The sequence below is a fragment of the Carettochelys insculpta genome, chromosome 6, assembly GCF_033958435.1.
Source record: "Carettochelys insculpta isolate YL-2023 chromosome 6, ASM3395843v1, whole genome shotgun sequence".
Lineage (NCBI taxonomy): Eukaryota > Metazoa > Chordata > Testudines > Carettochelyidae > Carettochelys > Carettochelys insculpta.
This window is the reverse complement of record NC_134142.1, coordinates 60,797,595-60,811,375: the sequence shown is the minus strand read 5'-3', so window position 1 is coordinate 60,811,375 and position 13,781 is coordinate 60,797,595. Positions and strand designations below refer to the sequence as shown.

General features: G+C 41.8%; 1 protein-coding gene across 1 annotated transcript in view; it reads left to right on the top strand.

Moving 5' to 3' along the window:
- The window catches only part of RMDN3 (regulator of microtubule dynamics 3), a 61,040-nt gene extending 49,484 nt beyond the window's left edge, over positions 1 to 11,556 (top strand). The window contains exons 11-13 of the mRNA XM_074997005.1: positions 1 to 54; positions 3,066 to 3,146; positions 6,914 to 11,556. Coding sequence (XP_074853106.1) covers positions 1 to 54; positions 3,066 to 3,146; positions 6,914 to 6,967 — 189 coding nt within the window. The 3' untranslated portion in view covers positions 6,968 to 11,556. The remainder of the gene's footprint in view (positions 55 to 3,065; positions 3,147 to 6,913) is intronic.
- The last annotated feature ends 2,225 nt before the right edge of the window (positions 11,557 to 13,781 follow it).

The window sequence follows — 13,781 nt, the reverse complement described above, 5'->3', positions numbered from 1 at the left end:
GCTGAAGAGCTGTGCCCAGGATTTTCCAAAGCAGGAAGGGTATACATCGCTAAGGTAACAGGCCATTTCTTACATTGGTGCAGTTAATTTTTGTCCTTAATTCATGCATGTATACGGTATGGTGTGCATGTAAGGCATTTGGTGGTCTGTGGATGATAGAGGCTATAGAAATGCAAAGTGTTGTATATAAAAATAGTCACAAGTCAATATCATGTTTTTAAATTGTAGCTCTGACAGGAGTCACCCAGGGTTAATTTTTTACATCTGAAATTTTGCATTAAGTAAGACTAACTTCTGAGCCTTGTCATCTGTTTACTGCTCCTCACACTTCAGCTGTGTGCAAGAAGAGAGGGGGAAAGAGTAAAATATCCAGTTTAACCTCTCTTGCTAGTGTGGATGGCAGTAATTAAACAGACCATGAATGTGTTGGCCAGAAGCAGATCTGCTGACTCTGTTGTTTTGTGCTGAAGGAAATAATTGATTTTGAATCTTTTAAATGCCAAAACTGCTGCTTAGTTGCTTTGGCCTCCTGTTGGAGGCAACGAAATATTTTTAAAGCCCAAACAGCTTTAGTGACAGCAGCCAGAGTGAGTGTAGCAAAGGGTAGCTGTACTCATTCTCTGTGAAATCAGTGTATTCCCAATAAATGTACATTTTATATGGGTAACATGCAAAGTTAAGGTTTTTTCCCCAGCCTGGAATTAACATTTGAAACTAAATCGAGAGTCCTATTTGAGGAGAAAAGCCTATTTTATGAAACATAAAAGTGACCTCAAACCAGGAAGAGAAAGGATGAGTGCTGAGATCCTTACACCTACAACAGTTCTGCCTTTGACATACTATATTGGGCTGTGTGCGTGTGTGTGTAGGAATGAAAATTACGTATCCCAACAGACTAAATTTCCTGCGAGCATCATCCCCGGTTTCTGTATCTTTTTAGTAATTAACCACAGTAAAAATTCTTGTAGATATTTTTCTCATTTGCTGCCCCAACCAGCCTATACGTGTAAATATTCAAAATCCTCTTTTCTGCCTTTAAGAATAAAAAACACCACTGCCCTACTTCTTCCATGTTTAACAGAAGGGATTAGCAGCTTTTGCACAGTAGCATAATTGGAAAATGTTATACATATGTTATTCAGCTACACTTGGAGTGTTACAGTAAAATTTCTCATTTAAGGCTTTGCTGTGGTTAAATTGTAACCTGTCAGATTTGCAGGATCTGTGTTATACCCCAACTTAGTCTCTTGGAGGAAACACTTCTATGTGGCAAAACTTAAAGTCCTGTGTTTCCCTGAGGATAGGCCCTGCAATATCGCTGCTTCCTTGATTGAGCCTCTGGCTTCCAGCACTTCTGCTTCACACCATGAGCACTGATGAGGGAATCCAACTGAGGGCATGTCTGCCCTTCAAAATAAGTCAATGTGCAGCCACCACAGTCATTACTCCTTTTTTTTCCATGTCCTCTTCTATTGGTGGTGCGCATCCTCACCAAGAGCACTTCCACCAAGTTAAGAAGGAAAGTGAAGGGTGGAGGAGGCTGAAACTCTGGGTTCACAGCTCCCTGTCCATTTCCCTTTCAGTAGCCTGGCTGCCACTGGGGCTCTCAGCTGGGCACAGAGCTGCAGCTGATCCTTGCAGTTCTGCATAAAGATGTCCAGCTGCCCCCAGGCTCCAAACAGGGAGTGGTGAGACTGGCAACTGCTGGCAAGTAGGGGAGCAGCTGGGAGCCTGCCCTGGGCCCCAGCTAGTTGCTCTGCATGGAGCTGGGAACCCGCTATTCCCAGGGTGACAGCCCAGCTGTGAGCAGCTGGAGATGGGGGGGCGGTGATTTGCAGAAGAAAACTTACCAGCTTTCCTTGTCAATTTTATATCAGTGGAGTCATGAAATTGAGAAGATGTCAGCCAACAGCAGATATAACTAATGCCATGTCTAACCAGATGCTGCCTACCCATAACTACACTGACGTAAGCCATATGCCTTTCATGGAGGTGGAGTTCTTATGTTGATATAATAAGATGCATCAGCTGGAGCAAGGCTGTGGTATAGACGCTGACCTAAGTCAACGTAAGCTGTTTTACGTCAGCCTAACTCTGGCATAGATAGAGCCCTAGGTAGATTCCTGGAAGAGACACGTACAGTCTTCAGAAAGTAATGCACCATGGCAAGTATTTGCCGTGACTCCCAAGTGGAATTTTCAAACAGCACAGTGAAAGAAAGATTAAAGCATAGTCCATTCTAGTCAAGCCAGAGCAATTCACCCACCAAGTTGCATTGTACTCCATTTTCAAACTCTAGTTTCCTTAGTTAACCTCATCCATCCCAGAGACTAGCTCTTTTCTCTACAGCCTGACACATTTGTCCTTTGTTCCCAAGCTGAAGTCTCTGCTCAGCTTCTCTGCTGAGGAGCAAGGCAGTTCTTTCTTCCCTTCTGGGTGGTGGTTTATTTGGTATCAGTGTTCTAGTGTTTGTTTGGGGATTTCTGTTGTCAGTTTGTATTGTGCACTGATATGGGTCGGCCTGGCCTAGTCTTTTTAATGACCCATGCAGTCTGCTCTGGTGCTGCTGAAGAGGGGGCATGGGGTTTGGAAAGTCTATTTTAAGTCTGTCAGATTTGAAAATAGGTGTCAACTTGGGTTTGGATTTGCGGGTCTTGTTTCTGGGTTGTTGAAGATGGACACTTGATACAAAACACCCTTACTCTGCAGATACAGGAATCCATATGGCCCACTGGCTATTTAGGTGATGCAAGAAATAGAGAGAGAAGTAGATGCTATATTTCCAGAATAGAACAAGCTCCGGGACATGGTGTCTATAGTGGGGGAAGAATAAAGTATTGTAAAACCACCTATAAGGAAATTGTTTTGATGATATGGTATCATTTATAGAACTTTGCATGAAGGGGGCTACAGGAAAGATGGTTAGAACCCTGAGATGGCTAAATGTAGGTGTTTAAAAGCACTTTTCTTCAGTTACAAGCTGGCTTCTCCAGTCCTTCAGAGTTGCTGTCTGCCATCTGTTTTCCTGTTTCTTCACACTTCTCACTATTGCTGTTTCTTTCCAGTGCTACAAAGACCTGGGGAATAACTCTTCAGCTGTTTACTGGATGAATCTGGCTTCAGAGCTGCCAGTTATCACAAATGAGGTAGTAATCTCTGTTCTTTTTCACTGACACTCAAAATATAATTACGAAACACAAAAGCCCTTTAAAACTTGACTTTAGATCCCTATATGGCCTTGTCCTCTGGGAACAGATGAGTGCGAACAAATAAATGTTCCATCCAGCAGTAAAATTGGTCACTGGGCAGTTTTTTGAGATCCAAGTCAGGTAATGTAATGGCCAAGTGTTTATATGGAAATCTTGTTTTAACTGTTGCTTAAGCCTTTCAAAATGTTAAGATGAATTCCCATTGAAATCAGCTGTTGAACTAACACTTATTTAGGGGTTGGGGGGGTGGGGGGGAGACGGTAACTTAGTATCCAGCTGGACATAAGCAGGTTTTGAGGGAGTCTATATCAAAGCCTATCTTGCAGCTTTTCCTTACCTTAAGTGTATGGTAAACTTGATGCTAAAACTTCACACGCTAAGTCCACTAGTGAACTTCCACAAAAACATATTGAAAGAGAACTTATGGCTGGTAAGAGGTGGTGGGTTGGAAAGCTCTGGAGACTGAAGTTCACTAAAAGATACAGCACATGTAGTACAAACTTCCTCATACCTCAACCGCGATTTGGAGAGGGCTCCAGCTTGCTCATTTCATCTTCTCCTTCAATGTTCTTTATAGTTGTCTGTTCCTTGCACAGACACTTGCTTTTTTCATTGTACAATGTTTCAGAATGCCCCAAGTGATCAAGCAACATAATGAAAACCAGTGAGGAGTTGATACTTGTATCCATGTGTGACTGGCAAACTAAAAATCCAGAAAGAACAGCTGGGGGGAGGGATAGCTCGATGGTTAGAGCATTGGCCTTGTAAACGCAGGGCTCTGAGCTGAATATTTATCAGGGCCTTTCAAGGGTCTGGGACAGCGTAGATTTTTTTTTTTTTTTTTTTTTTTTTTAAAGTCATGGTCCTGCTGTGAGTGCAGGGGCCTAGACTTGATGACCTCTCAAGGTTCCTTCCAGTTCTGGGAAATATGTATATCTCCATGTTTCCAAAAAAAAAAAAAGAGAAATTTACTAACTTTAGGTAAGCTTCCATGACTATTAATATTATGTGACATATACAATGTTAAATTCTTCAGGCACGGGAGGACATCTGTATATTTTAAATTTAGCATATGGCGTGGTAGGAGATTCATATCACACCATATTTTTGTACATATATATATATATATATATAGCATGTGTAGTTTATAAAAAAAAAAAAAAAATCAGATCTTCAAAACTTCTCTTCTTCTGAAAAAGGGCTGTGTGAGACTAGCCTGGTGGAGCTCCCTGTTTAATGTTTTCCATATGAATCTTTACAAGTTACAAGGGTTTTTTTTAAAGCCCTAAATCTGTCTCACTGCTCATACTCAACTTGTAATTCAAAAGTTATAAAATGTATATTTGTTATCTGAATAACATGATACCTTTTATTTTACATAACTTGCTCATTATAACCGCACTTCAAGTATTGCTTGATTGCCATGCTGTTGATTCAACAGATGAAACTGACTTGTTAGGTGAATACCCTCCTTTACGCTGCCTAGACTCCAAGTTCCTACTGTAACCTGGAGCTCCTGATCACCCGGCCTAATCTGCGGTCAAAGGCAGTGATGAGGTGGATCTTGCCATTTTATTATTGTTAGGCAAGGACTGATGAGAAACTCACCAGATTACTTGTGGGATGTCATTTACTTCATAATTTATCAAAAATACAAGTAATTTAGACAAGTTAGCCAGATCCCACTCTTTCATGCTCTTGTTATTAAATAAACACCGGTATGTAAGGCAGTGTTATAGAAGTATTGGACTTTGTTATGCCAAAACAGTTTTAGAAGATTTGCAAGTAGACTGCGTTGCTGTAGCCGAATTGTGCTGGAGTTCATGCTGCAGCTAGGCAGGGCGTCTGAGCCAACTCTCTGCAACAAGCTGACTTGATAGTACTGCCACCTCCAGAGCATTATCCATTATTGCATGTAGGTACTCGGCTGCTAAATGCTGCCAAGCCAAAGAAAACCAGGGTATCAAACTGAAGAATTCCACAATGTGAACAGGAAATTACCATATTCAGCCCAATGAATAGCTTCCTTTGCTCAAACTGGTTGGAAAACCCTCTTGACAGAGCAAGGAAGAAACATTTGTTAACTGGAAACAGGAGATTATTCTAAAAGTGTGAGGAATATATTGCAGCAATCAAATTTAGGAAAAGCTGCATTTTCAGGAAAGACAAAATCAAGGACTTGTGAGCATTTGCTTCCCTTTTCTGATTTGGCATGGAGAAAAGAGCAGCATGCACCAAACAGGAAAATTAAGGTTCATCAAGGCGGTCCAGATAAAAACAAAAGCTACAGTATAAATATTATTGTAATTGCACATGTTCATCCTCCTCACTCCTATAAGGTAGGTAACTTGAACATACTGATGGGAAAAAGTCAAAAAAGGGGAAGAGACATGTCCAGCTCATCAGTCTGCATGAAAGCCAGAATTGGAACTCCAGCGTTTGAGTCACAATTTCCCTTTCAGAACGAGGGGACGGGATGGGGCAGGGGAGGGAGGGTGCACAACTTCATCTTACTACTTGAAAAACCCAAATAAAATTTTAAAACCTATGAAGCCACACGTATTATGTAGGAGGAAGGATAGGACGTTTTTTTTTTTGGGGGGGAGGGGGGGGGGTTGTTTTTGTTAAATAGTTTAGGGTTGGAGAGGAAAATGAAATCAAGTGAGTAACTTTAACATAAGTGGGACTGGATTAAACCCACTAGCCCAGGGGTCTGCAAACAAAATAGCAAGAGGAGCCATTTTTTTGAAATTCGATTACAAAATCAATACTTCAGGAGCCGCAATGTGTGTGAATACGAGATAGTCCTTAATAAATAATGTGAAAGTTTTAAACTTTTTAGGACAAAGTCTGCCCCATGATCCCAGAATAAGGTATTTTTGCATAGAGGATCTAGGCCCCATCTACTCCACATGCTTTTAAAGACATTTATAGAATTAAAGCTCTCAACATAATTGTGTAACAAGTAGTGTTTCCCAAATAGCAGAAAATGCAGTTAGCTAGCAGAACTTATTTTTCTTGGAGCTGGTTCAAACCCTTAAGAGCTGTTGGGGGCCAGGGTTATGGCTGAATAGCCATATGGCCAGTTCTCCTATCAAAGCTTTTTTGACACCAGGGACTGGTGTGCTGCCGTCTTAAATTGTGTCAGGGAGATTTCAGTGACTATTCCTGGTCCATCAGCTGGTCATTGAGATACTGTCCTATAAAACAAGACAATGTTGCCCTATGTACTGACAGTGATGCTCTGCATGTATATCCTGCAGGCCCTCTCAGGGTGAGGGTCTCTGCTTTGCCCCTTCAGGCCCAGCGGCAGGAAAAGGAACCAGTGAAGGGAGTGGGGGAAGAGGCACCTAAACTGCTCTGTAGCTGTCCATAGCAGGCTCACTGCAGCCCCTGTACTCTGCTTCGCTTGAGCTCAGACAACACAGCAATAGGGTCAGCATCCTCCCAGCTGAGCACTGGCCAGGCCCACCTCCTGCTGACTCCTGTCCTGACCAAGCATGGGGGGAGAGAAGAGGGAGAGTCAAGTGCTGGCTAGACTGGAGATAGCTGCTCTTGTTTCAACAGCAGAAGGGCAGGATCATTACAGCATGCAAAGCCACAGAGGAGTCAGCACCAGGAGCTGCACGTGGCTCCGGAGCCATAGGTTGCCAGCTCCTACACTAGCCATTGTGATGTTTTATACTTTTTCTTTACTTTCTCAGGATGAAAAAATCAAGAGAGAAATAGAAGAGATGCAAACACTCTCAGAAGAATAAATATTTGAGCCCTAGTCCTAACTTTGCATGGATGGTACAAATTCCAGTCTAATGGATTTCAAAATCTGGATAACCTTGGACTGAGCTTCATGGACAAACCAGAGTTTACAAAGAACAAACCAAACTGCAGTTTCATCAGCACTTCCCGGAGGAGTTAAACTTTGGCAGGGAATAACAAGACTAAACTCTACGTTTGTTTGCCTGCCTGCTATACCACATAGTGTAATGAATCCGGCACTTGACCTGTTCGGTGCAGCAGCCATCAACTTGATTGGATTTTAGTTGTTTCCTCTATGCCTCTGATTTTCACATTCATCCACCTAAATCTCCCAAGAAACATTCATTGTTCAGCTTCTGTGGGGAGAGGACATGAAGATGAAGTTCAAGCTGTGATGGGATCCTGTGCTCTCATAAAAAGTCACAGGGATGGTTCTAGTTTCTCACAAAAGCAGGGAATCAACAACCACCTTTAGCTATTCCTATATTTCTTTGTAGTTAGCAACAGCCATTGCTAATAGGCAAAGATGAGAACGTCGGTCTTTCTGAATTCTGATTGCTCATGGCTTTTGCAGTTGAGAGCCCAGGGAGGGCATGACAACCCACTTCCACTACTTAAATGATGCTAACATGGGCTTGCACGCACACTGGCGTAATTGATCAAGTACAGGCCTGATATTTACAGAGACCCCAACAAGGTCCAGGGTAAAGGCATTGTGTTTGGTTTTCCATTGGGTCTAGCTTTCTGCTGTACTGAAGACACACACATTCTTATTTTCCATTACACCTGTGGTTTGAAGTGGGCAGTGACACCAAATCAGAGGAAAAAGCATTTACAAAGAAACCGCAATATCAAAAGCAAGAGTTTCTGCGTAGCCTCTCCTCATATTCCTTTGAAAACATCTGTGATGTCCAGAGGCCACACATGTTGTCCCTTTGCAAACTCCTCTGGCCTAAGTAGTGGTTTTAGTCATCACAGTGAAACCACCTAGACTCATCAGCTTATTTCTGGGAGATTAACATTAAGGGACCTTGTAAGGGACCGTGATAAAATCTTAAGCTTGGAACACGGACTGGGTCTTCTCCACTCACCAAAAATGCTAATCCTATAGTCCAAGTGGATACTTGCAGATTCCTTAATTGTGAAGAATGGATATCTTCTGCACTCACCTAAACCTCGTCTATCTGATGTGAATAAAGATTAGGAGTTGCAAAGGCTGTTCATTATCTGTACAAAGCACTTGCTGCAGAAAGAGAGGAACAACTGACAGTTTAGGACAATGTCTTTCCACCTAATTCTGCCAGCTAATGAATTCAGACTGTCACCAGAATGACACTTTGGGCGGTAGGGTTGGGGAGTAATGAACTAACCACTGATGTTTGTTCCTGTCAATTTCAAATAGCAATTTTTTCCCCTCTTGTAACACTTTTACAAGGACAGCACAAACTGATCTTGTAATATGCACAGCAGTTTCTCACAGGAATCTAACTGGACTTCCTCTTTTTTAATTTTTAATTAGCTGGCAGCTGTGTGGGCATTAAACAGTTTATTACATGTTGCATAATGTCTGATTTGCTGTAACATGGGATTACAAAAACATTCATGTATGCTGATGATGCACTGTCTAATAGCAGATGAGATCTGTTCACCTTTCTATACTAGAAACACATGTGTTGGAGATATTTCTTTGTGGAGAGTGACTAAACCTTGGCTGAGTTTCCCCAGTCCTGATAGATGTCAGAACCTGACAATTCACCAGCCTCTGGTCCACTATTCCCACCATAGCTGCAGCACTCTAGTGGTTAGGGGATCCCTCCCAGGCCCACATGACTTGGGGTAAGTTCCAAGGGGGACTGTCCCAAGTCACAGCTGCAGCACTGTTTGGATTTTATATGGTGCTTTTTACATTTGTCATCCTGAAAAGGTGTAGGGGAGCCAGCAGGAAGGTGCTGCAACAGGGTCTCTGAGTGGGTTACAGTACCTGACTAAAAACTTCTCTGAATGTAGAGGGACTTGGAAAGGGAAAAACACTGATCACTGCTGTACCAAAAAATTAGCCAGAAAAACCCTTTAAGCAGGTAAAAGGAAGGAGCCCTGAAGCTGCTGTCCACGTGGTGCTGTGGAGGCAGTCTGGCCAGAAAGGCAAAACTTCAGCAAATCTCCAAATACTTAAAAGTTTGGACAAATTCTACAAGAGACAACTTCAGAATTATTCAGGTTTTGAAGGCATATACCAACCAAGAGAATATTTCAGTTCAGGTTATGTCTACTTGTTTGTAAATAGATACAAGAATACAGTTAAAATTGGAAATTGCCAACTGAGAACTATACTGGTTATCCCTTTCACATAGCAGGTGTCCGTGTGACACTCTCCACCTTTATAAACTAAAGACACTTATTAAATGTATTTAACACCATTACAAAGGCTGGAAGCACAGCAAGGTTTGGGATAGAGTAGAAACATCTGTCCAGGGTGAGCTAGATGATGACTGGTCCTGCTTTGACCTCTCTAGGTCCCTTCCAATTCTAGTATTCTGTGATTCTGTTGATCAGTGGTTCCTAACCTTTTCACTAGTACAGACCCCCTCAAAGCCAATTCTAGCTGTTATATACACTTCAGTAAATGAAAGGAAACCAAAATGCAGATTTTTTTTTTTCAAACAGCAGTTAATATTAGTGGAAGATATTTAATTAAAAAGAATTGTAACTTTGCAATTTATTTAAAACTTATTTTCTATGCTCATTTTTATTTTATTTTTATAGACTCCCTGCAAGACCCTCACGGATCCCTGGGGGTCCACTGACCCCAGGTTGGGTACCAACTGCTAAAGGTTAACAGATTAGTGACACCACCTTCCCTTCCCCCATCCCCACCCCCCAGTAACCTACTACTCTGTTGGAGAACACCTGAGCTAGGTGAAGTGAGATTAATGACCACCTAATTAACTGCAGCTTTCTGTATTCTTTCCTCTGAGTGTTTATTTTGTCTTGGTGATATTTGAATGTATGGACAGTTTAGTCCCAGTTTATATTAAAATTTATAATTTATCTTAAATAGGAGTAGGGTTGGGGTGTCTGCAGAGTGTTCTGTTACAAAGAATAGATCTGCAAGTAACCAAGGTGTACATTGGTTCCTTGTACGTCTCTGTGATATGCTATTGTCCATGAGGAGATTTGCACAAATGTAGCTGTGAGGGATGGATGTTAATACTAAAATCTGATAGGTGTCCCTCCCGCCCCCTTGCCCGCATGCCCACCCACTGGTCAACAGTTGAATTGGGTCTGTGGGGTTTTGGAAGGAATGCCTTAAATTTTGGGTTTAAACCCTTTTTAACTCTGAGAGCTAAAATGCTTTCCTTGAGCAGGTGGAAAGGGCAGTAGTGAATTAAAGGAAGGGGTGTACTTTCCTTTTTAGACACTATTGTGCAAATTCCATGGTGTCTTCTCTTTGATCCTCTTTTTGTTTGTGAATGTTTATGGTAGGCTTTCTCTGTATTTGGTTTCCTGCTTCAGTTACATTTTTTTAAAAGCAGATTTCATTTGTGTCCTTTAAAAGACAGATATCTCGGGTTCTCGAATTCCATTTTACTTTAATGTACCTGCCATTGTGCAAGTTTCCAGTTGAAAAGAAGCTGAGGGCTGCCATATTCTGGTGCATGTGCATGGAAGTGGAAGCTCCACTCCTGGTTCACCATTTGGATGGTGACCTGAATTCAACAGATGCTGTGATCTATCTAGTCAGATATTTGTTGGAAACTAGTTGATGTGACTCTAAGAATATGAGGAAAGAAAACTGCAGATGGTTCGATCTCAAGTTCAGAGGGTCTATTTTTGTTTCCATCCTGACCATTTGTTACAATGATCTTTTGTGTTCTGTGCTGGGGAACAAATTATTTTTTAAAGAACAACTTAGTTTTCTGCCTTTCCTTCTGGTTGTGAGTAAGATAAAATCTGAGGTGAGGGGGATGTAGTTTCAGTTCTAATGAACAGCACAGCTTTCAGATTGGCATGGAAAAAAGCACACATCTAACGCTGTTTGGGATTGTTGGTTACGGTAACTAGGTCTCCTCTTCAGAGGTCCTAGGATACATAGTAAACCCAAAATATTCTGGCAAAGAGTGGCTTTTATATGCATACAGGGAAAGGAGATGGGGTTTATTTCTCCTGTTAGAAAGGCGGATGCACTTTAACACTCTCAGGTAAACACAGATCTTGTTTTGGTGGGGTTTTTTGTTATTACCTTTGCGCTTGTTTTACTGACCAGTCCTGGACGTTAATGTGAATTTCATATAGTTGACCGCACTGTAAACATTCCAGGGCCATAAGAGGCAGATTTGGACGAGTAAATGTTTATTGAAAGACACTTCACCCGACTGACTTCTGAAGCCTTTTTTCCAAGATTGTTACAGGGATCAGAGATGACGATTTATTTTTCCTGTGACTGTTCTTGTGTTGTTTTTTTATGGCATATCTGTTTGTGGCTAATCACTATTGTGTGAAAGTGTGACTGTGAAATGACCTAACTGTTTTTATCTTCACTGTACTGTTTTGTCTTGCCTGAAATAAAACACTTCTAGTGTTTTAGGATAAATTTTTTCCCTACTTGTAGTGTTTGGCATTTTATTCTTTTACAGCAATGATTTTTAAGTAATTGAGTGAAGCCATTGACAGGAATAAATTTTCCTGTTAATCATTGAATGTGCACCTTGGATAATACCAAAAGTACAATAATGAACATGTGAAAATGTAGCAGACTGTTTTGTGGTCTGGGAGCAGGCTGCAATGAGTGTTACACTTGTAAATATGTGTATTTATACATAGTGACTTTGTCTTGTTAATCATTGGTACCAATGAGGATTTGAGTAATTTCGCTCTCGACAAATGACCCTCTTCAGAAAGTATGCCAAGGTTAGATTGTGTTATTGGCTTAGATTTTAAACTCTGCAGGGTTTTACACATTTTCGTAGCTCCTTTAATTCCAAAGCATTACGCAGTTGGGGCAAATGATCATACCAGCTATACAGAGGAGTCACTTCAGCCTTCATGGAAATTCAGCTGTCTCCAGAGTGCAACATACTAATTGCATAACGCTGCAGAGTAACAATATTTTGAGGTGGAAAGCAAAGAATGCTGCATGTAAACAAAACTACAGGAGGAATTTAAGTATATGTAATTATCCAAACCTGAATTTTAGCTGTATTCTGGGTTTAATACCCCAGTTCTGGAAAAGTGCCATAGAATTATAATTTACTGTAAGTGCTAGGGAATTTCCTTATGAAGATGGAACTTTAAGCATCACTGAAGTCTTTCTAACGTTCTGAAGTAATGTTGGTCTGTGCTAGGAAATAAAGGTTAACACAGCTATGTCATGCATGGGTGTGAAAATGAATGCTCCTGAATGGCGTAGCTAAGCCAACCTAAGTCCCTGTAACCTGGCATTGCCTAGACCTCCCAGCACTGGCGCAGATAGAGTACCTGTGCCAATGGAGAGCCCTGCCTGTTGGCTCAGTGTCATATAGAAGTGCTACAGTGCTGCTGTTTAAGTGTAGAGGAGCCCTCAGGGATGAGTAATGGTGTCAACATTTTCTCCTAGAAAAGGGCCCAAGACGTGCTCCCATGCCCAGACACTGGGGTTGTGTAAAAGTACAAATTTCAGTTTGTCTCAGAGCTCTTCCTACAACACATTAGTAGCGTTCCTTGGAACACTTCTGGCAAGTAGTGACCTGGTCTAATGCTGTTGAAAGAGAGGGTGATTGCATGGAACTTCCTACGTGCACGCTCTCCAGGACCAATCAGAGGGGGGCCCTGGCCTCAAGCTCAAAGGGGTCTCAGATTTAGACACCTGTTAATATTTTGGTAAGTTTTGCAACTTGTTTTTTTATGTGTCTCCATCCATAAATAGTGCATTTGCACAGAAAAAGGCACTGGATTTATTAATATTCAATTAAACTTATGTCTCTTTTGGCATGTTTTATTTTCATGATATCAGTTTTTATTTTTGATGACTGGAGGCCTCAAAAGCTGGAAGTGGCCCGGGCCTCTCTGGATTTCTGAAAGGGGTGTGACGGACTCATTTTCCACAACGATCCATGCAGCTGCCCTCATTAATCTTTCCCTCTGTGATATCCTTTGAGTTGTCAGAACAGTCACTGGTGGTTCGAGGGTGTTTTTTTAATTCTAATTCCAATTGCAAGAGCTCCGAAGATCAGTATGAGTAAGAAATGTTTCGCCAACTGAAAATAGCATAATTGATGAGTACATGGTGTTCTTCTTGTATAACTGGTGCATCACCTGCAAAACTTCAGCTGAAAAAAAAAATTGGACCACTGGAAGTCATTTTCACTGTAAAAGGAAATCGGGGTTGCAGGGGAGAGGCGGGAGGTTAGCATTACCTTTCCAAGAGTCAGACATATTGCGCTGCTCACTGCTCAGATCTGTGCACGTTTTTAAGAATAGCCCCATGTGCTCTCTGGGCACCCTGTCCATGGCATCTGAGTACACTCTTTAGTAGAGATTGGCTTTCCCTGACAAGTAGAGCATACCTTGCAATGCTGTTTGAGCATCTCTCTGATTACTGGAGCTCAGGTGATTCCTTGGGCTCTGCTAGGTTCCTTAGCCTTAGGCCATGCTTGGCTGGGCCTGGGAAGAACTGGCAGCCACCCTCAAGCCCACTCAGTGGTGGTGTACAAATGAGCTGTCACTCCCAGCAGACTGGGCAACTCTGGATAGTGTGAGCAGGTTTTCTGAGGTGCTAACGATCTTGACTTCAAAATTTTAGCTGCGGCTGCCAGTAAGTTCTCATTAAGATGAATGGGT